Source organism: Cololabis saira, chromosome 2, assembly GCF_033807715.1.
Source record: "Cololabis saira isolate AMF1-May2022 chromosome 2, fColSai1.1, whole genome shotgun sequence".
In the NCBI taxonomy this organism is placed as follows: domain Eukaryota; kingdom Metazoa; phylum Chordata; class Actinopteri; order Beloniformes; family Belonidae; genus Cololabis; species Cololabis saira.
Window position 1 is genome coordinate 38,500,104 of NC_084588.1, and position 26,541 is coordinate 38,526,644.

The following is a 26,541-nucleotide window of genomic DNA, read 5'->3' on the forward strand; positions in this document are numbered from 1 at the left end:
TTTTGATCCTCCATTGGCACCAAATTGAGTAAAGAGGCTGTCAATCATGTTTCTGAAATACTGCATGTTGATCTATTGCTTTAGAGTACACATGTTGAACACAAGTGGTTACTGAAGAGAGTTCCAGTAATACATTAAATTGCTTGCACAGGCATTTGAACGAGCACCAGTAACAGTGTTTTGAAAAACATATTAGATTGTAAGAGCTATTGAAATTGTCACTTTGGATGGTCAGAGAAATATAAAGTATTAATATTTACAGTGGTTTGCTTCTACTTTAGTAAAATCAAAAATACCAACAACCTTCCATCTTGCATAAATACAGAATGGTTATGTGATTTGATCAGAGGATACAAATATGTTGCACATAAAACACAATACATATAGAAAAAATAGATCATTGTAAAAGCAACTAAGTCTCCACAACAGGAGAGGTAAGTGCTGAACACAAGTCATACTGATCAGCGCAATAACATTTCAAAACATAAAAATACATGATCTTAGTCCTCCATAAGTCTATTAAATAATTGCATTGATGGGCATTAGTTATTAGAATGATGAGTGATTTTTTGTTACATTCTTACATATTACCAGAGTTGCCTTATTTGCACATTTATAAATATTGAAATAACACAGACAGATTTTTTTGCATTTTCCTACATTGAACTTGAACATAGTCACTGAAACCTGAAAAAAGAAAGTGCAGTGGTCACATGTTTCACAGTTGCACGGTCAAACGACCACACACGTTTAGCTCAACCTGCACGGGAGTCGGGTACAGAGCATGACTGCAGTGCGTACCCTTTGTGTTTCCTTCATTTTCCTTTCTTTCTTTCTTCTTTTTTTTTTTTTGCATCAACTGGATGGTTTTACTGTTGTGTAATCTTCGTCTGCAGAGTGTTCATAATGACATCAGAGAGGACGACCTGCATACTTGTATTGGACCATGTACAACCTAAACTAAAAAGATTTTAGTTGCAGGTGGTGTAGAAAAAAGATTTAAAAATCAGTTGCCCACTTATTTGGGGTTATAAGTGTAACTGTAACCTTTAACTCTGACTACAGAGAGCAAGATGACCAGTTGAAAGACTCTCAGGTAAGTAAAGGATATGATGTGGCAGTGCAGTGTATTGTCTGTGTTGTGTATATAATGCAAGTGTAGGTGTGAGTCAGTGCACAAACATCTGATATAATCCTGGTTAACTCTGCTTAACGATGAAGCATAAGGAAGTTTAACTTCCAAACAGCTGCTCTAATTCATCAGTATTATTTTGCTTATACCTCCATATTTCCTTCTTCTTTTTTTTGTAATTTGTACATACACTGTATTATTTTCCTTAGTTTGTAGAAGTCCTTGTGTTCTCAGTGCAGGAGGAGAGCATTATTATTGATAATGAGGGATTTAGAAAGACATTCAATAAGTTCAAATCAGTAGTCACAGTTACTTATTAGTTTCAGCTTTGTACTTCAGAGCTACCTATATTCTCCATTTAGGAAAAGCTTTTTGGTTATATCCAACATGCCTAGGGGCTCTAAAATGATCACTTCTGAGCTAAGCGGACAGATTTAAACCACTGGCCTTGTGGTTGTAATGTGGACAGAACCGAAGCAGCCTTCTTGCTGGATCTGATGGGCTTCCTCAGCTCGCTTCAAGAGGTTGCGCGTCTTCTTCCTCTTCCCGATCGGCTCCATCGGGAAGCTGCTTACTCCAGTAATTACACTGGTCGTAAGTATCAGAGCGTTGGAAGTCGGCTTCCTCGTCTCCACCCAGCACCGGGAAGACGTGGTCAACCATATCACAAAGAAGTCCATAGCTAAGGGAAACACACAAGGGCTTTAGGAGTTTACTGTGCAAAGATGAAACTGAGACGTGTAATCATCCGCATGCACATGTGTTCACAGTAAGTTTGCATGGATGGAAATGAGAAACAAGACAATGTTGCTTACGAGGAAATATTGGTTTTGGCATGCTCCTGTATTAGCTCCCCCTTCGGATTGACAGTGAAAATCCTGTTGGGAGGAATGCCCACCTCCTTATAGGAATACACATCCTGAAATGGCACACACTCAAAACAATCAGCATCCCAAAATGTCTTAAGGTGGAAAAAAAAAATAGGAACAACCATCTGCATTAAGTTGTTCAGAAATACGAATGTGACAAAATGTTGACAAGAGGTTTTCAGTATGTCTGTCAGCAAGTCTGCACGTGCACGTGTTTGTGTCCAGTGATCTCACCGTAGCTCGGTTGCCAAAGGCAGCATAGAAAGGTTCAGTGTTGGGATGGAAAAGGTGCTTGATGTCTGAGAGACACGCGATCTTAAACTTCTCTGGCTTCTTTTCAATCACCTCCCTGCACGACAAACATAAAAAGCAGGATAAGGCTCACTGATGTTCACGATGCTCAGAATCAAACAATGACAGCAACAAATCCAACAATTGTGTACATGTTGAGTGTGCTGGACCTGTGAAAGGCAGAGAACAGACTGCTGGGGCTGAGCATAACTGGGCCCATTGGCAGCACGGTTCCCCTCTCGTTGACCCAGTGCAGGTAGCCTCGCGTCATATCAGCCATGCCGATTGCTCTTGCTGAGCAGTACATGAATTTATATCCATTCCTGTGACAGGAAAAAAAGACTTTCACTCAAATGTACTACATTTCTGCTAAAAAGACGCTAAAATTAAGTTGTTGAGCGGTAAGTTTATGAATGTTGTGTGTAAATATACTGTATTTTCTGGACTATAAGCTGCACCTGCATATAAGCCGCATACGCTCTATTTTTTTAAAAAATAATAAAAAAAGATATACAAGCCGCACCTGCATATAAATCGCATCCTCTCTATTTGAAAAAAAAGATATGCAAGCCGCAGATATTTATGTTGTTAGATTAGATATTTACTACGTGTACAGAATGATTATGAACTGTAAATGATGTACATGTTTGTACCTAAATAGATCCTTTCCTAACAGTGTCTTTTAACACGGCAGCAACTTTGCTGATTAAAACGGGACAGAACCAAAAAAAAATAACGGTATTTATTTATCCATTAATCTGTTTGAAATCTGCTTCTACCTACTTCTATCTGCTAAAGAATAAGTAGTGTATTCTTCTTTGCATTTATTTTGTCTTAGTTTTGATTCTAATTCCGGTTAGAGCGCACCGAGCGGTGGAAAAATCCACAGAATAGCTGCACCTTTGTATAAGCCGCATGGTTCAAAACCTATGGAAAAAGTAGCGGCTTCTAGTCCAGAAAATACGGTATATGGTTTTACTTATTGCGTGCAACCTTGAAGACCCAGCATGAACGACAGAAAGCGGTCACCCCTACTGTACCGTAAGCAAAGTAAACAGTGAATAAAAGACCACACTCACAGGCTGACTTTGTGGTAAAGCCTTGCAATCCCCTGGTGGGTCCAGTCTTTACCCAGCGTGGGGAGGATGTGGCCCAGGGTGTCAGATCTAACACAGGGGAAGCAACATTCAGTGGTTAATATCCCATATTGCTCACTTCCATGGTCTTTCACATGCAAGAGAAATCAAACCCCAAATCTGGAGGGAGTCTGACATCTACTGGTAATAAGCTGGAACTGCTGGAACTTCTGTTACCTGGTGATGGTTCCATCTATATCGGAGATGACTATCTTGTCATCCCAGCTCCAGAGAAAGATTGTGCCATTGCAGCGGCAGGTGCCTTGATACTGGGTGGTCACGCTGAACACCGCCTCATTGGCCCCTTCCTTCAGCTGCAGGCTCGCCTGTAACAAGCACAAGTACACACAACGTACACCAAGTTAAGCAAGCGGTAAACGCGGAGGATGAGAAAGGTTAAGAAGTTTTCAGGTTATATATGTAGTGTTACAGCCTTTAAATAAGGAACACATGGTGTTATAACCAGTACTCGAGTTGTAAAAAAAAAAAATCAGGGGGGATGGTGGATTTTATCATATGGGGACAGATAATTTGTGCTGATTAAAAATAATATAATATATTACAAATAATAGCACTGACCAAAACACCTGCAGAAATACTGCAGGAATGACATAGCAGCAGTTAAATGCAGCCTTCTGTAAGCTTTAAATATCCACTGGGCTTACATCAAATACATCAAAACACAACAATAAAAAACAGTTTTCTGAACTTATCAATATGACTCTGTCCTTCACAGGATAAGTAAAATGGATCACTTCAAAAACTCAAAATCTTAACAAGAATATTTGTCCTAATTCTAGTTAAAATGTCTCATTTTAGTAAAAAAAATCTCATTACACTTAAAACAAGACTCATCACTGGAAAAAACAACAATTTTCACCTGTTTCAAGTAGTTTTTCACTTGAAATAAGTAGAAAAATCTGCCAGTGGAACAATATTTTTTTGCTTGTAATGAGAAGATAAATCTTGTGCCACTGGCAGACTTTTCTACTTATTTCAAGTGAAGATTTACTTGAAACAGGTGAAAATTGTCAAATAAGTTATTTTTCTGGTGATGACTCTAAATGTTGAAATAGCAGTAAAACCACATTCATTGATGAAATGACATAAGGGATGGAAAGGGGGGATGGCAGTTTTACAGGGGGGATGATTTTGGCCGTTTTTATTTCAGGGGGGGATCCCATCCCCCCTCAACTCGAGTACTGGTTATAACACAATTTATGAGACTGTCTTCATACATTCATACATTCTTCAGACTGTCAATCACGCAAAATATTATCCACAACTTTTCCTGGTCCAGTTAAACTTTTGCCTTTGAACTGAATGAGAATATCCAATGTAGCAACATTTTGTTTTTGGAAACAATTTCCAAAAGTTTATCTCCACAGAGTAGCTCTCAGTAAACAGAGGACAATGTAGGCTGCAAGCAGAGATATCAATCTGATCAGTGATCACGTTATTCACCACAGACCTTCAAAGCACATAAAATAACTGGTCTCCACTGAGTTCAATAAAACCAACAATAGGAATAACCAGCATACCAGCTGCTCTGAGGTGAGCCGCAGAGTCTTCTTGTAACAGACGCTACTGGGACCCGGAACGGTGTCTGACTGACAGGATCCTGACACCTGACTGGATGATCTGTGCTCGTCATCACTTGAGGAAGATTCATCCTTCAACCTAGAAAAAAAAACCACCAAAACATCCACATTGGTACAAGAGGAAAACTGATGACATAAAGGAGTTTACATAGTAATGTGAAAATTAGACCAGCAAAAAAAAAAGAAAGTTGAACAGTCACCTGTCCACTGAGACCGTAGGGAGTGAGCTGTCTCCTCCGGCTCCCGTCACGGACTCCTAAAGAGCACAAAGGTCACGACCTGCTCAGTCCGCTGAAGCGTTATGGGCTGATGTTGAGGAAGTCATATTATTCTAAGGAATCTAAATCCCTACCTCCCTATGGCTTCACAGTTTTTCAGTGTACATAATTAAAGCTGAGGACTAATTAAATCTCACCAACAACAAGTTTTATCTGTGAACTGACCGACTTGGAGTCGCTATTCCTGCTTCTCCATGAAAACCACCAGCGTCCTCCCTTCTTGGGCATCTTCTCCTTCATGATGTTCTCCACTGACTCCTGAAGACAGTGACGCACATACAACTCAAAACTGACTGAAAATGCAACTTAAAACTGGCAAGCACAAAGCAAATGAGATCAACGAGACAAAAGGGAAATAATAAAAAAAAAACATTTGACTGAACTCCAGAAAAATACAGGCGGCTGGAGGTGAAAATATGAAGACGTGCAAACACAAAGTGTGTAATCAAAGCATGGGAAGTAGAGACTTTTGAGTATTATGGATAGATGCCAGCTGGACACGGACCATGATGGCAAAGAATCAAGGCAACAACTAAAACATGCTCCAACCGAGACTCGAGCAGAGCAAAATAACGTCATACAGGCTGGGAAGAGCTGGGGCCAAACAGACCCGGGAGGCAGTACGAGAACAGGCCAAAGGCAGAAAACATATTACTTAAACACCAACACTTAATAAACATAAATCAGATGGTGAGTAAAATGATGTATATAAATAAAAGGGGAAACAAATACAGAAGGTGGACAAAGACATACAGTTATTCAAGTGTTAGGGCAGATTCAGTGCAATATTTCACTGACGGCCAACACTACTGTGGGTTAGAGCTCTTGGTTAAGTGGGGGTCATGTTAAATATGTAATTAATTACATTATATAACACATTCATGGAAATTACTGAATATGAGAGGCAGAGATGAGTCCAAAGAAACTTTAGTTGTAAGCCCTGAGTGGCGTTTTCATGAAACAACAAAAGGACGTCTGCAAACAGCAAAACTGAAACAAAGTGAAGCGTCTGATTCATTCAAAGTGCTGGGAGCGCACAGGAGAAAAGTGATGCAGGGCGGTTTCAAAACAGCGCAAACACAAGATCTGAGCTACACCCAGATCTTATAAGCCAAAAAATAAATAAAAATAAAAAAATAATTCAGTAAATAAATAACTGCATTATTACAGAATAAACTATCTCATTCATTTATTCATTCATTCTTTTATTCTTTATTTCATTCAAAAAAATAAAACAATTCAATACAAATACAAATGTTCTTAAATTGTGAATGAAAAGGGAGCAGAAAGAAGAAGAATCTTTTCTGATCTACCCCTTTTTCCAAGAAATAACTTCACAAATATCATAAATTAAAAATTAAAAAAAATAAATAAATAAATAATTGTAGAAAATGTGTTCTTTCTTTCCACTTTTTCCACTTTATACAGCAATAGAACTTTTCCGATTTAGAGTTTTACTTATTCAGCCAATGTTGCTGAATGTATGTTATATAATAAATAAAATGCAGGAATCAAATGTGACTTCCCACTGACCAGCATGTAGCAGTGTGTTGTGTTACCTGCGGCAGGGGTTTCTTGTACACCTGCATGGCCAACATGACAGGAGCTGCTGTGCTCCAGTTGTAGTACCTACAACACATGACACCGTCAGTCCTTCACTACTCACACACTCATCTGTAAAGGAAAGCTCACATACTCCACTTAAAATGTGGAATTATGATGTCTGTGCAAAAGATATTTAGAATATTGGTTCAAAGTTTTGGGAAAGAAATTCTCCATGTGGGGTTTGACAGAAGTGATCAAAAGCACTTCTAAAAGACAACAATCATTTTGTAAGTTCTTTAGAAACTTACATGATGCTTTATATTAGATGTGTCTAAAACAAACTGACATTATTATAAACAGAATATTTTAGTCGGCCGTTTTAAAATTTTAACTTGTTGATGCATATTGATAAAAATCTATCAGAAAGTAAGTGCAGAAATAGTTGTACGTACTTGTTCCCGATCTTGACCACCAGGTTTGGGTCATCGATAACAGAAGGATTTTCAGAGAACTGCTGGAAGGAAATCTTCCTCTCCAGGAACTGCTCTGTGTCATGAAACACAAACATGGAGCAGGACGAACACACGGACAAACAAGTTAAAGACAGTTAGTTTATACTGTCGATAAAAGCTTACGGATAAACGATCCAGACATTGCTTAAGTCAAAAAGTAAACACAACTTTTTCTTTTTCTAATGGTCATATTACACATTTTAAACATGTTACCATCTGCTCTGCCGCTTTAAAGAAACATCAAGAGCCATAACAAGTGGCCCTCCTTCATTTCTTTTAAACTGCTGAAGCTTCTGGTATTTCAGCATCACACGTCACTTCCTCCCTGCGGGTCACTTATCTTACCTCTTGTGATCTCCACGTTGTCAGTAAGACCTCCGCACAGAGAAATGGCAACATGAGGCAGTTCGCTGATGTGGTCCACCAGACTGTCCACGCCGCTGTCCACGCCACTGCTGCCCACTGACTGAGGGGACTGGTTAGCACTCCTGACCCCCATCATCATCATCTCTGACTCCGCCTTCAGTGAACTGCTCCCCCCGTCGCTGAGCAGACACACAAACGGAAAATCTCAGTTTGTTCCCTTACATAAAGTAGGGAAAGACATTTTAATAATATCATGCTTTCAAAGAAAAACACCTAAACTGTACTGTAATTGCTTATACCAGGGGTCGGCAACCCAAAATGTTGAAAGAGCCATATTGGACCAAAAACACAAAAAACAAATATGTCTGGAGCCGCAAAAAATGAAAAGTCTTGTATAAGCTTTTCATTATGCACTTCGAGAAAAAAAGTCGAAATGTCGAGAAAAAAGTCAAAATTTCGAGAAAAAAGTCAAAATGTCACGATGTTGAGAAAAAAGTCGAAATGTTGAGAAAACAGTCGAAATGTCGAGGAAAAAAGTCAAAATTTTGAGAAAAAAGTCGAAATGTTGAGAAAACAGTCAAAATCTCGAGAAAAAAGTCGAAATGACGAGAAAAAGTCTAAATTGCGAGAAACAAGTCGAAATGTCGAGATTAAAAAGGAAAGGAAAAAGGAAGAAAAAGAGAGAAAAAAGTGAAAAAAGGAAAAAAAGAGAAAAAAAGAAGAAAAAAAGGTCAAACATTTTCGAAAAAGCTCCAGGGAGCCACTAGGGTTGCGCTAGGCTCTGGGTTGCCGACCCCTGGCTTATACTGTAGTACCTAAGTAATCAGTACTAAAGTTACTTATATTGATATATTATCATACTGCACATATTCATTGGGTTAATAGGATACCAATGATTAGTTAGAACAGGGACACGCTATCATTCATATTAAATCAATGACAAAACATCAGTAGTTCTGTAAAAACAAGACAATATTCAATAAATCTTTTTTTTTTTTTATCCCCGATTTTTTACCCATTTTATCACTCAGTGCTCATACCTAGACAGTCCTGGGCATTGCTCCCCTCTAATTGAGCAACACTCAGGACTTTTATTACATCCACTGCAGAGTGAATAATGCTGTGTCCATAAGATGCATGCATGTAAGTAAATGAAACAACATGTTTGTTACCATACTTTTTAGGAAAGTAGAGAGCAGCAACTTCCGGCTCGAGGTCTGTAATGTCGTCCAGATATATGCCGTCAGTGCCCAGGTGCTGGCTTCTCTTTTCTAGGCGTGACAAGATCAAACCTCATCAGCAACGGAAGCCAAAGATGAAGACACTTTCTGTTTATTAAGACGTTTGAATCGTTTGTGAGCAAAAACGCTGATGATACCTTTCCTCTTGGATGGAGAATCGGTTCTTCTGATGGGACTTCCTCTGCTCCTGCTTTCGTCCAGATGATCTGGGACAATCCTTGGAGAACAGGCCATTAAACCCTCCATCTCGGCGCTTTCCATGTCTCTACCTGTGAGTGAATATGGCATTGACTTGGATTCATTAAGTATCCATTGATGTAGGATGTGAATCAAGGATCAAAGATCATGGATATCTATAAAAGAAAAATGGGAGGCTGAGTTAGGCATAGAAGTAGCACCAACTCCAATACCTGGAGGGAATTTAAGTGGAAAGTAATATCCAGATTCTTTAGGACACCTCAAATAGTGGCCAAAATGGGTCAAAATTATTCAAATGTATGTTGGAGGGAATGTGGGGCACACATCGGGAACCACTCTCATATATTCTGCACCTGTACCAAATTAAAACCCTTCTGGTTGGAGGTATCTGAAGCATTGAAACGAGTTTTCGATGAGCCTGTCACAGTCGACCCTGTGGTGATGCTGCTGGGAGCTATACCGGAGGGTTTGGGGAGCAGAGCTAAAACATATCTATTGCATATACTACTTACAGCGGCTATAAAATGCATTACTATAAATTGGCTAAAACCAGATCCGCCCACGTATAGCTTGTGGGTGGAGAAAGTAAGGGACATCTACCAAATGGAGCGAATTACTTATTCTTTGAGACTGCAATTGGATATATTTTGTAAGAGATGGAGCCCTGCAATGCCCCTATTAATGAAGCAATAGACTCAAACCATTATAATTCGGTAATTTTCTGTCCTACACTTCCCACCAGACCTCCTGGCCCGTTTTTGTTTTTGTTTGTATTGTCCGACGCTGCCTTCATGCTGCTACTGTGGATACTTATGTGTATGGAGATGTGTGTAGGGATATACTGTATTTTATTTATTTATTTTTTTTATGTAGCTGAGTATGTATAAAAAAAAAAGTTAACAGTTGTAATATGTGGATATTGTATTCTATGTGAAGTTGCCTAATAAAAACAAAGTAAAAAAAAAAAAAGATCATGGATATCGATATTATCCCTCTGGGGCAAATTTGTTTTGCAGCCTGCACCACTCACACAAACATTGCATCAATAAACAAAAACATAAATAAATGAGTGCTGGGCTTGCTCCACAGCGCTAAACGTGTGCAGGTGAGAGCAGTCAGACAGTCAGTGGTCTATCCACACAACAACCACTGGAGGTCACTAACGTTTTAAACTTGCGGAAAAGTTTTAAGTTGTTTATAACTTGCAAACTGATCCAGCTGAAGCTCTAAGGGTGTTATCCTTAAATCACTCCAATCATTTGTACTTTTGGAGAGATTATTCCCACAGGAGACAAACAGAACAGACAAACAGTTCTGGACATGATGCTGTTTTTACAGAACATAGTTTAACTTTAGTTGTAGTTTTGTCCAGGTTTCCAGGAAAGTTACAATAACACTTTAAATCAAGTGATGATGATGTACTTTTTCCAAAGCAGAATGCCGTTTTTGCTCCCTGTGACCACTGTGGAGACTGACTATATTTACCATGTTCTTCTCCAGAAGTTGACTTAACAGCTTTGCTTCTGTTTTCCTCAGTGTCTTTGTCCCCTTCCAGGGCAGCGCTCTCCCCCGTCTGGGCGCTGTAGAGAGTCGGGGTGGAAGGCCCGGTGTTGCCGATGGCCCTGAAGTGAGTGCTGGCAGTCACTGGGATGGAGACTGCTGCAGCAGAATCCTGCTTCTGGTGGGACGCCAGGAAGGCTGGCTGCAGAAGAAAGAGAGGCAAAAAGTCTTAACAATTTATTGTTCTGCAGCAGGTTTCTCTCAGTTATTCTGTGTTATTCCCTGTGAAACAAGTTACGCAGTCGTTTGTCTAATCTGTGCAGAACGGAACGTGTAAAAACTAAATCTAAAATCTGCTGTTTTGGAGGCAGAAAGGTTTATAAAATATGGACTAAACACTTTTGTGGAAGATTTTACAATTGATGGCAGTTGAGGGTGTCAGAGTTGGGTATAAAAAAGCATCTATGAATTTATGAAAGGCTTAGTTTTTCCAAGAAAAATGGGTCAGGGATCGCCACATGCTGCCAAACTGTCAGAAAATCAATGATCAATTAAACCAGTGTAGCATGGGCTTGGCAATACCTTGGAAAACCATAATCACTCATCAGAGTCTAACTCTGCATCCAAAAATGTGATCTGAACCACAGAGAAGAGGCCTTATATCAACTCTGTGCTGCAGAGCTGATGAGTTGTTGGTTGCTCTGTGACAAGTCCACATTTCTTTTTTTTTGTTTTGAGAAAAATGTACTTGTCAGATGAGAAGAAACAACCAGGTTGTTAGAAGCAAAATGTGCAAATGAGGTCATGTATCATTGATCATTGACACAGTCTTTTCTCAGGGGGTCTGTGGTTCTTCGGGTAGACGATGCCAGATGTTCCTACACAGTCTACCCGGACTTGACTGGCCTTGTCTGCCGTCCAAATCTGACCCCAGTTCAAATCTGGATCATTAAAGAAGAACTGGCCAAAGATGAACAAGCTAATATTTCAAGCTCATGTATTTACATGACACCAATTCTTCATGTAAAAAGGCAAAACTCTGTATCCTCTGTTTCCCAAATGCTTAAAAGCAGCAGGATCATGTAATATAATGGTAAAATAAAATCTGTTTTTTGTCTGTTTCTGTTTGTTTATTTTGTCTAAATACAATGAAGATTCTCAAAAAAGACATTGACAACCATTTTCTTTATGACTGCATCTGATAAAAGTTCAAAGGAATTAAGAAATTGGTGAATTCAGTTTGTTGTATCTAAGAAACATCCATCTTTTTCAGGAAATCATGTCATGACAATGACAATGATATGCTGTATGTGTGTGTGTGTGTGTGTGTGTGTGTGTGTGTGTGTGTGTGTGTGTGTGTGTGTGTGTGTGTGTGTGTGTGTGTGTGTGTGTGTGTGCGCATGTGTGTGTGCGTGTGTGTGTACCTGTGCAGCCTGTGGCAGTTCCCCCCAGGTCCACAACATCTCAGGGTTCACCTGATTGGACAGCTCTGAGTCGCTCTTTGGGGTTGATGAGCGCGAATCATCTCGACTGCCGATGAAGCGAAATCATACAATTAAGTACAGCTTGTCTTCCTTAATTTTTCAAATAAGGTACCATGATTTATGGGCTTTACGATACTACAGCAAAAGAAAGCATTGCTCTGTCCTCTAGCATGTGTACTTTTTTATATTACATTTCTACAGAGAGGCTGGAAATAAAAATGATACCTGACAAGAGAAGGGAACTGAGATGTCCTCTGTGGACAAGAGATGGACAGACCACAGGCTTGAGGGATGGAGAGACTCTCTTTAATCGCATTACTGCAGTGATCCAAAAGAAAAACAGGCAGAACAGAAAAAAGGAGAAGAGAGACAACGTTAATTATATATAATTATCTTATTGTGAGAGAAGAAGTTGCTTAAGGCGTGTATAAGAGATCGTTTAAAGGCAGGTAAGTCAGGGAACAAGAATTTAATGAAGTAATATATGTATGATATATGATGTTTTTCTGTGTGTGTGTTTGTGTATCGTAGTCATACCTCTGTGCATGAGTCCAGTTGGTGATGGGGTGCGTGTTGGTGTTTGCTGCAGACTTCAGGTCTCTGTACGAAGGTCTGATGACAAATATAAACATAAAGCTGTCAGCTTCAACTCAAACTCATTATTGTACAACTGTTTCACGACGCACACCGTAATATTTAAATCCAGCATTGTTGCAAATCCATACAGACCATTTGTCCATTCACGTCATATTTAACATATTTAGCTTTGATTGTGTGAAACCAAACATTTCAAAGCTGCTGAGAAAATATGCTCATCAGTTACAATATGATGCAGGAGATGAAGGAGATGTATTTGAGGGATTGAAGGGTTTTCCGAGCCCCCTGTGGAGTGAGTTATCTAAAGAAGGCTCAGAACCCCTGCACTCTGTCCGCCATTATTTTAATGAGACAGGGAAGACTGTGGGAACAGGACGAACCACTGGAGCTCATCCAACAGCAGGGACGCTTTTCAAAGGGCTTCACACAAAAACAGTAACGTGCACCAACTTGTACTCTAACACATTAAATTACTTAACAGTTATAAGTAAGTGATTTGCTCCACTGAAATGATTTCACTGAACTGGCAAGACCTGGATCATGTTGGTCAATGAGCCAAGGTTAAACCAAAACAATAAAGGAAAAATACCAGACAAAACTTAAAAGCTAATTTTCAAGGAATTTAAAGCTATTTGATGTAGCAATTAACACTTCTTACCACATGCAGGCATAGAGCTCTACTGTGCTGTCAAAAGAGAACTAACTGTACTAATGAGTGAGGACAGTCTGGGACATGTTGTAATGCTATTTTGGGCTACAGGTCCACTCTGTTGACTTAAATCAGGGGTTGACCTTTGACCATTTTTGTAATTTGCTGCCCCCATGTGGTCAAATGTGGCATTACTGATGGTGCGTTCCCTTCAGAGTCTAAATGCTTTTTAATCACAATTAAAAGAAGAATAACAATCATTTCAGTGATGCCAGCAGATCTGTGAAGCTGAGTAATAGAGTGGCTTTAGGCTAAGTGCAACCTAACATGCTCTGAATAACTACATAAATATACTGACGTTACCAAGGCTATAACCCATCAGTTTGGATCGCCAACAAGCTGACTTTGGGGGAACTATCTATCTGATTGCAGGTATCTTATAACATACATACAGGACCGTCTCAGAACATTAGAATATTGTGATAAAGTTCTTTATTTATTGTACCGCAATTAAAAAAACAAAAATGTCATACATTCTGGATTCATTACAAGTCAACTGAAATATTGCAAGCCTTTTATTATTTTAATATTGCTGATTATGGTTTACAGTTTAAGATTAAGATTCCCAGGATATTCAAATTTTTTTGAGATAGGATATTTGAGTTTTCTTAAGCTGTAAGCCATGATCAGCAATATTAAAATAATAAAAGACTTGTAATGAATCCAGAATGTATGACATTTTTGCATTACAGAAAATAAAGGACTTTATCACAATATTAGAATTTTCTGAGACAGTCCTGTAGATGCCCATTGGAAGAGAGATGTCTGGCACACGTCTAGATAAAGAAACCAAAAAAAGGCTGCTTATTGTATTGTATTGTATTGTACACCAACAAATGTTCTCAGGTACACACCTGCTGCCATCTCCCTCCTTTTCCTCATCTGAGCTCAGGTCAATAGTGAACATGTCCTCGTCCTCTGAGAACTCGTCTCCATCCTCCTCTCTCCTTCCTCCCGATCCTCCCTCTGGCCTTGCCTTCTTCCTCCTCTTCCTCCTCTTCTTGGTTGACCCCCCATCACCATGATTTGGTCCGAGGTTCTGAACAGGAAGCGAGCCGGAAGGGATGTTGTCTTAGCATACAGAAAGAGGAGAATGATTATTGTCCCAAAAGTGCAAATTCCAGCATTTCTGTCTTTCGGGTTTTTTTCTGCTCAGCCTACCGTGGTGACGGGAACTGCCCCTGCTCAACTCAGACGCCATCAAATCCTGTCCTGGTGACAGGATGGGTGATGTTGCGAGATAGGATGGAACCACTTCCTGTTGAGGACACATGATATGATTACAAGAGGTAAAAGTCATTAATATCACAAGAAAAAATGCTTTGTCACCATTTCCGTTGCATAACTGTGTATACAATGACAGTAAAGGCTGTTCTATTCTATTCCATTTACGAGAAGGGGTCGTAAGTGCATGGATGTGTAATTTGGTCTCATTTACCAGTTTCCATATACACATTACATGCAACATGATGTAGTTGCGGCCTTGCACACTGATAGATTTTTTTATTCAACAACTGAGCCTTGTCAGCTTGAGCTAACTGGGTTTTTCAGCCTTAAAGAGACAGAGGCTTTAACTGAGAATTTCTCAAAGTAAAAAAAATGTAGGTCCATTGAAAAATATGTGAAGAATTTGTTTTATAGCATGCATGTAAATCCATTTAAGTTGTTCTGCCAGACTAACATAGTTTTAAAAAGGGGTGTAAAGTAAATAAGAGTTGATACATGATAATGTCATTTTGAATAGTGTAAGACATCAGTAAGAATCCACAACCATAACAGCAGCTATACAGTCTTGAAAAACCTTGAGATAAATGCAGAATATGACTGTCATGTCCACATTTATTGTGTTTTTTACAGTTCGGATAACTTTCATACTTCGAAATAAGTACACAATATCTGTGTGTAACATCAGAGCAATCCAGAGAGTGGTTTTAAACTCTCACTTACTGATGAAGCAGTGGGTGTTCTTTCCTCCATAGTTTATATAATATAGTGTGAATTTTGGGACTAAACCAGATTAGCTAAATCACATAGATCCGATTTAATCCTAAAGCTACAAATAGGGAATAAACAGAGGGGGGGTGCAGAATAAGAGCTAGATAAGGAGATAATCTGAGCAGTATGGACTCACACACGCTTTACACTGCACGTGTCATAACACAGTCCAATTCCTGTAGATGGGTGAGGAAAAGGGACGTTTTTCAGAATGTCTGCTATAAAAGGCCACATCTGGTCTCAGCTATACTCCTACTGGGAACAAGCACCAAAGAAAACACATTTAAATCATGTCTAATTTTCAGCCTTCCAGAGACAAAACAGTATTTATCTGACTGGAAAAGAAGAACATATGTTGAGTTCTGTTATGTTCAACGGAGCAGCATGACAGCATTACAGACTCCAACAGCTGCCATTAAACACTGTATTAGTGTAGAAAATTATTTCAATAAGCATTTCAAATTCATGCAAGCTCTCATTAAAGTTAAAGTTGGCTCCAGATTCATTATTGTTTTACCCCAAGTACTGTATGCAAACTTGCTTCTGTAGCCTGAAGATGAAGACATCTGGTTAATGTTTCAAATGTAGGATCTGCAGTATTATTGCACAAGTCCCAACCAGTCATTTAGGTTAACTTCACACCCCTAAGGAGCAGAAACGGAGTGGGTAAAACGCAGGAGCGCCACAGACAACTGGGCTTGATGCCAAGTAGATTTCTGTAAAGTGATTCGATGAGAACTTCAGCTGTTGCTGCAGGAGAGAGTGACGGCAATAATGAAAGATAAATAACCCAAAACCATTCAGACCTCAAGCTGCCCCCATCAGGGCCCGTTGATCTAACGTGAAAAACACCCTGTGATTTACGAGTGCGCTGCTGCTACCGGCCAATCGTTTTATATCCAAGCCCTGACCCTTTTTTTTTAGAATATGTACATCTGATCATCCCACCTCGTGCCCGTCTGGACCAAACCCAAATCCGTGACCAGCACATCTCTGAGGGCGAGTCTGTCGCCAACAAACTAAACAGGCTGAAAACGAGCAGGGCTATAAATAGCTCTCCGGTGTTTTTCCCCTCTGTGGAGGAAGGGTTATGTTAAAGAGCGTATTTGACGCTACACCCAAACAGGATAACAAACAGGGTTGAACAGCAAAACTGCCTCAATAAGACATCTGTATTCTATACTGGGAATTTTATTTTAAGTTTTCTGACTGAGGTTAATATCAACAGCCATTAGTGTCCTAATTTAGTTATTGACTACTGGAGAACGGCTCCTTCTCTTTGAGTCAAGAGTCAAGTAATGCAAGATTACTAAGACAGATGTCATCCTTAATATGAGGAAGTAGAGGAGGGCTTCTCAAATTATGACATATTCCTCTTAATTAGGAAACACTGCCAGCTGTTTTCATTGCTCACCACTTCGGAAATAACTTCTTAAAACGACTGAATAGCACAGCAGTGGGAGAGTTTATCGTTGTTTCTTTGTCATTTCTTATCATCGTCCCTGTAAACCCCCCCCAGCTCTCTGCCCTCCAACAAATCCTTCACTTATCAATTTACAACATCAGTTTTCAAAACAAACAGGAATGTTTCCAGTTTAGTCTCGTTCCTGTTATGTTTGCATTTGGCTGCAAATACCTCCACGTGACACCGTCTTCCCCCGTCAATGCCAGGGGAAAGCATTTAAGAAGGATTTTTTCCACTGTGGTACTTGGATTCCACAGAGAGCGACTTTGACAGATAGCTGCTGCTTCAGGAGGCTGAGGCCAAACCGCCAGCAGATATGAGGTGGACGTGTGCCAACTCTGCCCCTCTCCTTCCCTCTCTTGCTCAACCAGCGCTCCGCTCACATTTTCAGTTCCGCAGGACTCTAAAATGAAGCCTTTGGATGAGTGCTAGTGACATTGTTTTGCTTTGTAATGCGCCTTTGTGCCTCACTTAATCCTTTGTCATTTATACGTGGTATGTTCTCTCTACAGATATCTGTATTTTTGACCTTTGGTTATGTTTTTAACATGCTGATGTTATGACCTATTCCCGACCTTCTGACTTGGCAGTACATATGCAATTCATAGCATGTTTGGATGCTTGTCAGGCGAAAGAAACAATCTAACAAAGATCTATTTGTACATGCTAACATGTTCAAACATTAAAGCTGTTGACGTTGGTGTGACCAGTGCCTGTTTATGCTGCACTTTTGTCCTGAGGTTTTATTTCCAGGAAACTAAAGTCATGCAGGCCAACGGAACACCACGAAACAACAGATACTTCTGTCCTGGCCTGTTCTGTTTATATTTCATTTCATCTCATATGCATGAGCGCTCCAACTACTTTTGTATAAAAACAGCAGAATGTCCGTGTCTCACTCATCAGGTAAGGTTTTTCTTTCCCTCTTTCTCTTTAGTCCAAAACTCTTTTTTCCACAAAACTGAAACCATTTTCTTACAACTTAAATATTCACTTCATAGGAACACAAATAAGCACTCGATTAAAAAACAACCCAACAATAAATACAATTTATAAAACGTGCTAGCGCCACCTGATCTAATGATGTTTGATGCCACCTGTGCTGCATCTCAGGCTACGAATGAATAGCTACACATTTGTTCCTCCTATGGACTTGTCTGGTCAGGAAAACAAGCAATTTACTCCTGAACATCAAAGTAATAACATGTGGGTGCACCTTAATTACTGTAAAGGTGGTAAAACCAGTTTGAGTTAGAATGATACTAAAAGAGTAAGAAAACGTACATGTGCTGTAAGATCGAATTGCATATAAAAGGTTGAAAAAAGGAAAGGAAATAAATAACTAAGACCAAAGACTAAAGACTAGAACATGCCCTCTAATCCGACCCAGCCTGCATCTTAACTGCACCGGTGTAAGGTGTCATGTTGACATTAACAAATAACTCTATGTCCTATTCTATATTTATGTGTGTTTATTGACTCACCAGATGGTTCTCCGTCTCTTTGACAAAGAAGGCCTCTCCATTCTCTCCCAGCTTCATTTGCAGGTTAACTGGCTCTCCATTAATCTCTATATCCACCTGCAACACAATATTAAGAGTTAAACAAACTCCTTATTGAATCTTGAGTAGAATAAAAACAATTGGGTTTTGGAAGACAAAAATACTTGTGATTTGCTTTAGAGATGCAGTGACTGATTGGATAGTGACCAGAAGAGGTTTTCTCCTAGTTACACAGAAGCTAAATATGGCAAGTTTGTACAGCTTTTAATGTAAAAACAACATCAAAACATAAATAAGCTACCAACATTGAAATACCAAATTTAATTCAAATTTCTAAAGACTATCATCCTGCTGAGCATGCCCAATGATAAGGGAGACCAGAGCTATAAAGCTAACAAAGCTATGAAGGTAACAAAGCTTTTGTCTTCACAGGTAAATTGTTTTTTTTTCTGTTATTGTATTGGGATGATTATAGTTTTTAGACAGAAAATCAAAACTGACCAAGATTCATCCTGGTTCATCCTCTCTACTTCCTGTACAGTTATTAAAAGTATTAATCAATTTCATTAGTGTTATCAGCACATTATTCAATTATGTCACTGAGTTACTCACAAGAAATGGGTGTTTTTCTTCTATTGTCTAAACTTAAAGGTTTTTGATCTTTTATATGCTTTTTCTTCTGTAAGTGTTTTTTTGTTAGACCATTTAATTGCAAATTACTTATGTAAGGCCAAAGTATTTCAAATACTTTAGAAAAGAAAAAAATATATCAATAAAGATTAAAGTAATCCAGTTGGGGCTAAGGCAACATACCTGGAGCTTTCAAATAACCTTAGACACTTTATGGAAAGATCAAAGGTACCGGTAGGTGAGAGTGTGGGTGTACAGAGCATGCTCTCTGATCTCACCACTTTCTCGCGGGACCGCAGGACACCCATCTTCCCGAAGCGAACGTGGAAGGGGGAGCACTGCAGGGAGCCGTCGGGCTGCCGGACCACGATGACGTCGATGCATCCCGACAGCGTTGCAGGGTTGAGTCCTCGGTACAGCTCCTTGACCTGCACAAACACCTGCCCTGCCAGCTGACCCACATAGTTCATGGTCTGTAACTGGGGACAGGCAAAGACAACCATATTTAATCCTCTCATTTGTGAGTTAAGTGAGGTTTTATTCACATGTATTTTTTATGTAAGATAGCAGCAACCATAAGACCAAACTGGCGTCCGGCCAATTTATTTCATTGTTGATCAGCTTAGTCAGAACTCAGAGGAGACACAGATCAGCCAGCTTTGGATTTTCATTTAGGGAAGTTGTTGAAACCATTATTCCAAGCCCCTAAAACTAAAAACAAAACCACTGGTGAAATACGTATGGACTGCTTAAAAAAGATTGTGGGCTTTATCTGTTTTCCCATTTTAATCAGTAATAATTGTATGTCTAGAATGTTAAAACATGGCCCCATGGAGACAGAAAGGGAAATGCATTCAACCAGGCTGCATGGTTGTTAAGAGGTGGCAGAAAGGAACAAGGAACATCCAAATTAACTAAATACTATGAATGATACTTTGTCAAACTGATACTTTTGACATTTCAAGCTATCGAATACACATGGACACATGAAAAACTGAAACAATTACGAAGTTTGTTTCTATCTTTTGTTTCTGCTTCACTATATGCTGGTCTGGATAATGCACCAGTTACAGTAATGACCCCAAAGAAATGTTACCTTATTTGTAGCCACACCAGTGTCAGTGTATAGTAAACAGATATTTTTAGGGGGAGCTATACCATTTATCAAACACAACCTCTTTGCAATTATTTGACCTGAAAGGGATAATATGCATAATAGCTGCCATTCATGTGTTAATCTTCCAGCACCATTTCCACCTCATTTCCCTACTCGCTGTTTCAAGGCACTTGTGATGTACAGACTGCATTTTGATGATTATTTATTGGCATCATTGCCATGAATTTCAATGCAAACACAGTCGCTGCAGTGTTGTTGTGGGTCCATTCTGAGACCATGATTTTAAATTAAGTAAATAACAATATTCCAACTACTTAGAACTGGGGGTTTGTTGGCCTTGCAGCCAATATTTGAGGTGAAAGGCACTGACTTAAGAATAGTATTAACTCAGACAAGATATGTCGTCAAGATCAGCCCATAATCAGAAAATCAGCTGATTTCAGAGACACCGCACGTCTGATGCATTGATGCATTGCTGATGCATTAGATGTTTCCCTTGTCTTCAAAATGTAAATCTTACAGAGGTCTTGATTTAAACTGCTTTTACTTGCCTACTTCAGCTGCTTCCTGTGCAAGCTGGTTTACAACCCACCTCCACCCCACCTCCTCCTTCATTAACCGTCTGACTCAATCATGGACTGAGCACTCTGAGGTTTTTCCTGAAGTGGTTGTTAATAGTGGCACCTCACAACAAAGGTCCTGAAATAAATAATGTCAGATGGGATCTTTCTATGTGGAGACCAGCATTGGAAAGTACAAACTGTAGAAAAAGATGTTGTTTCAGAGGTTTCCCTTCCAATGCAAACCTTAAAATATCCACCTGCCACCTGCTTGTGCTGACTCAGACAATATTGGACACATGCACACATTCACACATAATAGCATGTGTAGGGGACAGATGGCCTCATCCTTCGGTCATCACATAAAAACCCTCACGAGGACAATTTGTTACCAAGTATCACAGATTGGGGATCTTGTGCTGCTCTACTGTCCAGCATTATTCTACATCAAACCGCAGGAGTCACTTATCACAGCCTAGTTCTGATCGTCCCACGACAGTCCACCATGACGTCCAGTTAAAAACCCAATGAACACACTCTGACCCCTTCAATATTTTCTTTCTTTTAGTGGGCCACTTAATAAGAAACTTGTTTTTTATATGTGGATAGTTTTTTGTCTGTATTTCAGGAAGAATACCATTTTATTCAAAAAGAAAATAATTGTGTTTTGATTAATTTGCTGACTGTGCAAATAAAGGCAAGACTTTTTTCAACACTAAATACCATAAAAGAGAGTAGTTCAATATTTTATTATTTTTGTTATATGCTATGTTACATATTTCAGCCCCTGGGCTAAAATATGGGTTTATTTTACACTGATTTCATGACTATCTGACCCTTTCACTCACTCTCATTTCAACTTACCGGTATTTTCTCTGATTCAGCAATAACAGCATGCACATGTTCTTGTTAGTCTGCATACCGAGGCCCTGATTTCACTGTCAACATTGCCCACGTGCAAACAAATGCCTCCATTCACACACACACACACACACACACACACACACACACACACACACACACACACACACACACACACACACACACACACACACACACACACACACACACACACACACACACACACACACACACACACACACACACACACACACACACACACACACACACACAAGGTCGAATAGTTACCCTTAGTGGGAGATTGTAGTGATTTCCATTGGGTTTGTGAACACCTCAACATGCTAGCTCTGAACCAACTGAATTTGTAGTGTTTTTTGTATAACTTTTCTGTGTTCAAGAGTCTCAAGTCACTGTTTTAAAAGTTCCGACATAAAACACAACTTTAGGAACACATAGATCTGAAAATAAAGTCACTGTAAAATTAGCAAGCCGTTCAGATCTGTCCGGTAAGACCCACAACTTTTACACACACAAGTTTACATCCCACTGCATTCACTGTAGCTCAGAAGGCGAATGCAGGCACTTTATTGCTGCTTCTATTTACTTTGCTATTACTGTAACAGTAAAAACTCAATATCAGTTATATAATTGACTTGATGCTTCATTAGATTAAGAAAAACAAGATTTTACATTTACATTGTAACCCAGCTTTATACATGACTTGAAGCAGCACAAGGCAGTTTTTCATGTTATGGAAATCTGTTTTCATTTAATTTGAAGGAATATTTGAGTATCTTTTTTCATAGCTCTTACAGTCTCCCACCACTACGGTCAGCAAAAACTACCCACAGTTACTTTGGACTTCCATCTTAGTTGTCTTTAATGACAAGTGTGCATGGCGTCATGGCAGATCACATATGCACGTGAAACTATCTCATAGACCTACAGGGAACATCATGGTGATGTTGACTCAAAGGCAAAGGAAAATAATGACAGAAGAGAAAGTCAGTACGTTTACATGCACTAACAGAAAGTTGAATTGTTGCCTTATTCCGACTGATATCAAATTTTTAAAATCCATGTATAGACCTTAGCCGGGCTTTAGTCGAACTGGGATCAGAGATGTTAGTGCCACATAATGCGTCCTAATCCGAACCCACACTTAGCCGAGCTACTGACGACCCCGGGACTCCCCCTTCCGGAAGTGACGACTGTCATTACCCGATGTGAGTCGCTACCCGATTTGAGTCACACATGCGCAGTCGCGTCCAACATCGTCGGCCATCTTGGAAAGCAACATACGGCAACACCACTTGGACAAACTACAGTTACGTCGCCAGACTTGATAGACAAGATAGAACGAGTAATCTTCCATTTGTCAGCTTTTCCCAAACTGGGATGAAACTTTCCGGATTCCATGTAGGCATGGAGCTGATGGAAAAAAATTAAAGTCGCTCATTTTAATCAATAATCGGGTAATGACAACACCATCTACTTCTTCGTAATGACAGTTTGTCCAAGTGGTGTTGCCGTATGTTGCTTTCCAAGATGGCCGATGATGTTGGACGCGACTGCGCATGTGTGACTCACATCGGGTAGCGACTCACATCGGGTAATGACAACGACACAGCAAAAAACAGAATATCAACACACTAGGAGAAGAAGAAGATGAACAACAAAGAAGGAACCGGAGAACGCCAACGCAAAAGTGCGTGTGGCGCACCTAGCATCGTGGAGTCGAACGCACCTGACTCAATTGATTGTCTTCCTGTGTATATACTTGGATTTCTCTGAAACTCCAGTTTAGTCCTAAAATAGATTGTTGCCAATAGCTTGATTTAGATGTGCATGAAACCGCACTGAGTGACAGTGTGATGAATAGCAGAGCAAACATGAGCAAATCTTGGATGTTGTGAAAGCAACTTAACTTCCAGTTCAAGCATTGCAAAATAATTGCAAAAGTTATTTTGTAATGCTTTAAATAAACCAATGAAGTTCATGGTTGAAACTGAGATGATCCATGTTAATGCGTGTATATGAGCACAAACTGCATTTACGAACAGTTGTCCATATATGCAACGGATCTAAACATCAGCCTAAACCTAAGCAGAACACGGAGGAACGAGCCAAAGTGTGTCAGATGAATTACAATGCGCTATTCTAACCACAGTGTAGTGCTTCAACACCCCGGGCGTTTAATATCTCATGATCAAATCGTGCCTAAAAGAGGGACCAGTACCAGCTGTCTTTGACCAAATCACAGATGATGACAATACTGGTATTTGAAAGCAATATTTTCAGTTAAGTATATACTCTCTTCTCTTATATAGTAATAATATACTCCAGTCCAAATTCACGGCACATTGCACAATCAGTATTGCCGGTCTCATAGGAGGGACACCCTGCAGGAGATAGGAATGCAGTGAGCCACTTCTTCTCATAAACAGTTGTAAAAACATGGTTAAGGACTATATTTTGAACTGTATTCCTGTTGTATTTTGAGGACACTGTGTTTCTTTTAACTCTTATCTCATAGAATCCGGCTTTAATGAAGTCTACTGGTCTGGACAAGATCAGTTATTTACATCAGATAAAGGTCTCTCTCTCTTTAAAACAGAATCTACACAAACACAGGCATGCGGACAAGGGCTCCACAGCTTGGCCCACTCTTCCAGAACTCCTGTCTGTCTCGGCCAATCACAAGGCCTGTCCGCTATGTAATAGCCAATCAGGAGACCGCTCCTAGGGTCAGTCTGCCTCCCTCAATGACATGCCATAAAAGAAAGAACAAAACATTTAAATAAACTGTTGTGAATATCTGCTGCCATGAGTGAGGCATGTTGGGAACAGCTCTCGGTCAGACTGCACTGTGTCTAACATAAAAGTCCCCAGAGGCCATAAGAAAGTTAGGAAAGATTCAACCAGACTTTCACTGCAGATCACTGACCAGTGAGGTGACGGAGAGGTCAGAGAGGAAACTGGGAGGATTTACACATAATGAAGTGAAGGATTATCCCATTAAATCCAGTTAAAATGACTGGAGCAGCAAATCTGGTAGTCTGATTACTGTCTGTTACAACTGAATGGAAATAATACAGAATCTAGCACCAGATGTTTTATGTAAGTTAGTTAGCAGGCAGAATAGTGGTAGGATCACCAGGGGAACAACAAGTGGTAACTGTAAGGTTGAACGCCGTAAGACCTCCTTTGGGCAGTCAGCGTTCTCTATAAAGGGCTCTCAAATGTGGAACACACTGCCAACTGAGATAAAAACAACTCAAGATTTTAAGGTTTTTACTAAAAATGTCAAAGACTGGTTGAAGCAAAATCAGAAATGTATGCATTTTTAATCACCTGTAACCGCTAATAGGGTGCTCTCTTGCAAGCTGAGAATTGTAAATAGGATATAGCTTTGCATGTTGAAAATTGAATGTATTTTTGTATTCTTTTTCTCCTTTCTTTCGTTTTCTTTTACTAAAAGCCTAACTAGGGACAGGAGATGGAAACTAGCAATAGCTATAATCTCTGTATGCAGAACATCAGTCACATTGGCTTGTTTGTAATGAGTGAATGTGATCACATGTAAACCTGCATTGTCCCTATTAAATAAAATAAAAAAAATAATAATAATAATAATAATAACAAAGGTCATTAAGCTATAATTGATGTTTTTACAACATGCATAGGAGTAAATATTTTCTACATCTAAGTGGAAACTGAAAAAAGCCAAGGTATAAAATAAAACACGTTGCATGAGCAGCCCTCTTCAGCAGTATGGTGTGTGGTGACATGTAAACATCTGCACATACACACACACCTACACACACCTACACACATACACACACACACACACAAACACACACACAGGGTGAGGCTCTGCAGCGTACACACGCACAGCCATGCATTAAAATACACAAAACCAGATAAACATGAACATTTGCGACAGCACTGAGCAAACTGCTCTTTACACTGACACTAATTCAAATGTCAAAGCGTGTTCTTTCTGGCAGCAACTGTGTCTTTGCTTACATTATTTCAGGACGTCGCTCTTCGCTCCGGGGTGTTTTCCACTCGGCGTGCCCACTAGCTTTAGTGCATGCGGATCTGCAGATCAAGCATCGTCGACAGCGGGCAGCAGCATCACACCAGATCTAATATCCTCCGCTCCAGCTCCTTTTTAAAACCGCAGCTGAGATATTTCTCCTCCGCCGCGGAGCAGCGAACACCGACGCTCCTGATTGGCTGAGCCCGCGTGACGTCACATATTGTTTACAGGCAATTTCCCTCTAAAAGTGACTCAATTTGATTACATTATTAGGCCGTATCATCGTTTTAGTTAGTTATATCTAAAACTGCGATCAACATATTAATCCAATAAAAGTTATCTTTCATTATTTCAACTTATCATTGTCCACACATAAAAACCCTCATGCTGGGGTATTTTATAGTAATTATAGATGTCTTGCTACTGGAGAATTTGAAAGTGATGGATTGGCGATCCTTTAATAATGTCTTGATGACATGATGCTTAATCAATTTTTTTTTTTTTTTATTTGCACAATGATAACACAGTAATTTTAACATACAAGGACAAATAAATTGTGCAGGAGAGGAAAAGAAGCCCGAGGGGCTGATAAAAAATCCTCCCCCTCAATACAAAATCACCAAAACAAATCAATCAATAGAAAAAGAATAGAAAGGAAAAAAGAAAAGGTAAAAGAAACAAAGAAAAACACAATAAGCACACAAACAAAAATATCAAATATCAATCACTATTAAATTGTTTTTATACCTGGAAACATAAACTATTTTTATTTTATACTGACAGATAAAGATTGTTAAGATTACTTGCAGCTTGGAAACCCTTCATACAAGGTCTCCTATTAGAAATAAGTCTTAACTTTTATTTGACTTCTATATTCCTGATTCTGTTTTTGTCTGCATTCAGAGAT

At 39.5% G+C, this 26,541-nt stretch overlaps 1 protein-coding gene across 1 annotated transcript; it reads right to left on the bottom strand.

Moving 5' to 3' along the window:
- lpin1a (lipin 1a) lies at window positions 1–25,779 on the bottom strand. Its single transcript, XM_061745180.1, has 23 exons — window positions 25,619–25,779; window positions 19,330–19,530; window positions 18,404–18,499; window positions 14,621–14,717; window positions 14,314–14,530; window positions 12,691–12,765; window positions 12,379–12,471; window positions 12,094–12,199; window positions 10,655–10,871; window positions 9,109–9,240; window positions 8,908–9,001; window positions 7,710–7,909; window positions 7,305–7,398; window positions 6,867–6,936; window positions 5,473–5,565; window positions 5,230–5,285; window positions 4,970–5,108; window positions 3,606–3,754; window positions 3,372–3,458; window positions 2,463–2,615; window positions 2,236–2,350; window positions 1,948–2,051; window positions 1–1,814 (listed from the first exon to the last, which is right to left on the bottom strand). Exons 2-23 carry the CDS (start codon window positions 19,519–19,521, stop codon window positions 1,640–1,642), a joined length of 2,754 nt encoding a protein of 917 aa, XP_061601164.1. The 5' UTR covers window positions 19,522–19,530; window positions 25,619–25,779; the 3' UTR covers window positions 1–1,639.
- Window positions 25,780–26,541: the final 762 nt, after the last annotated feature.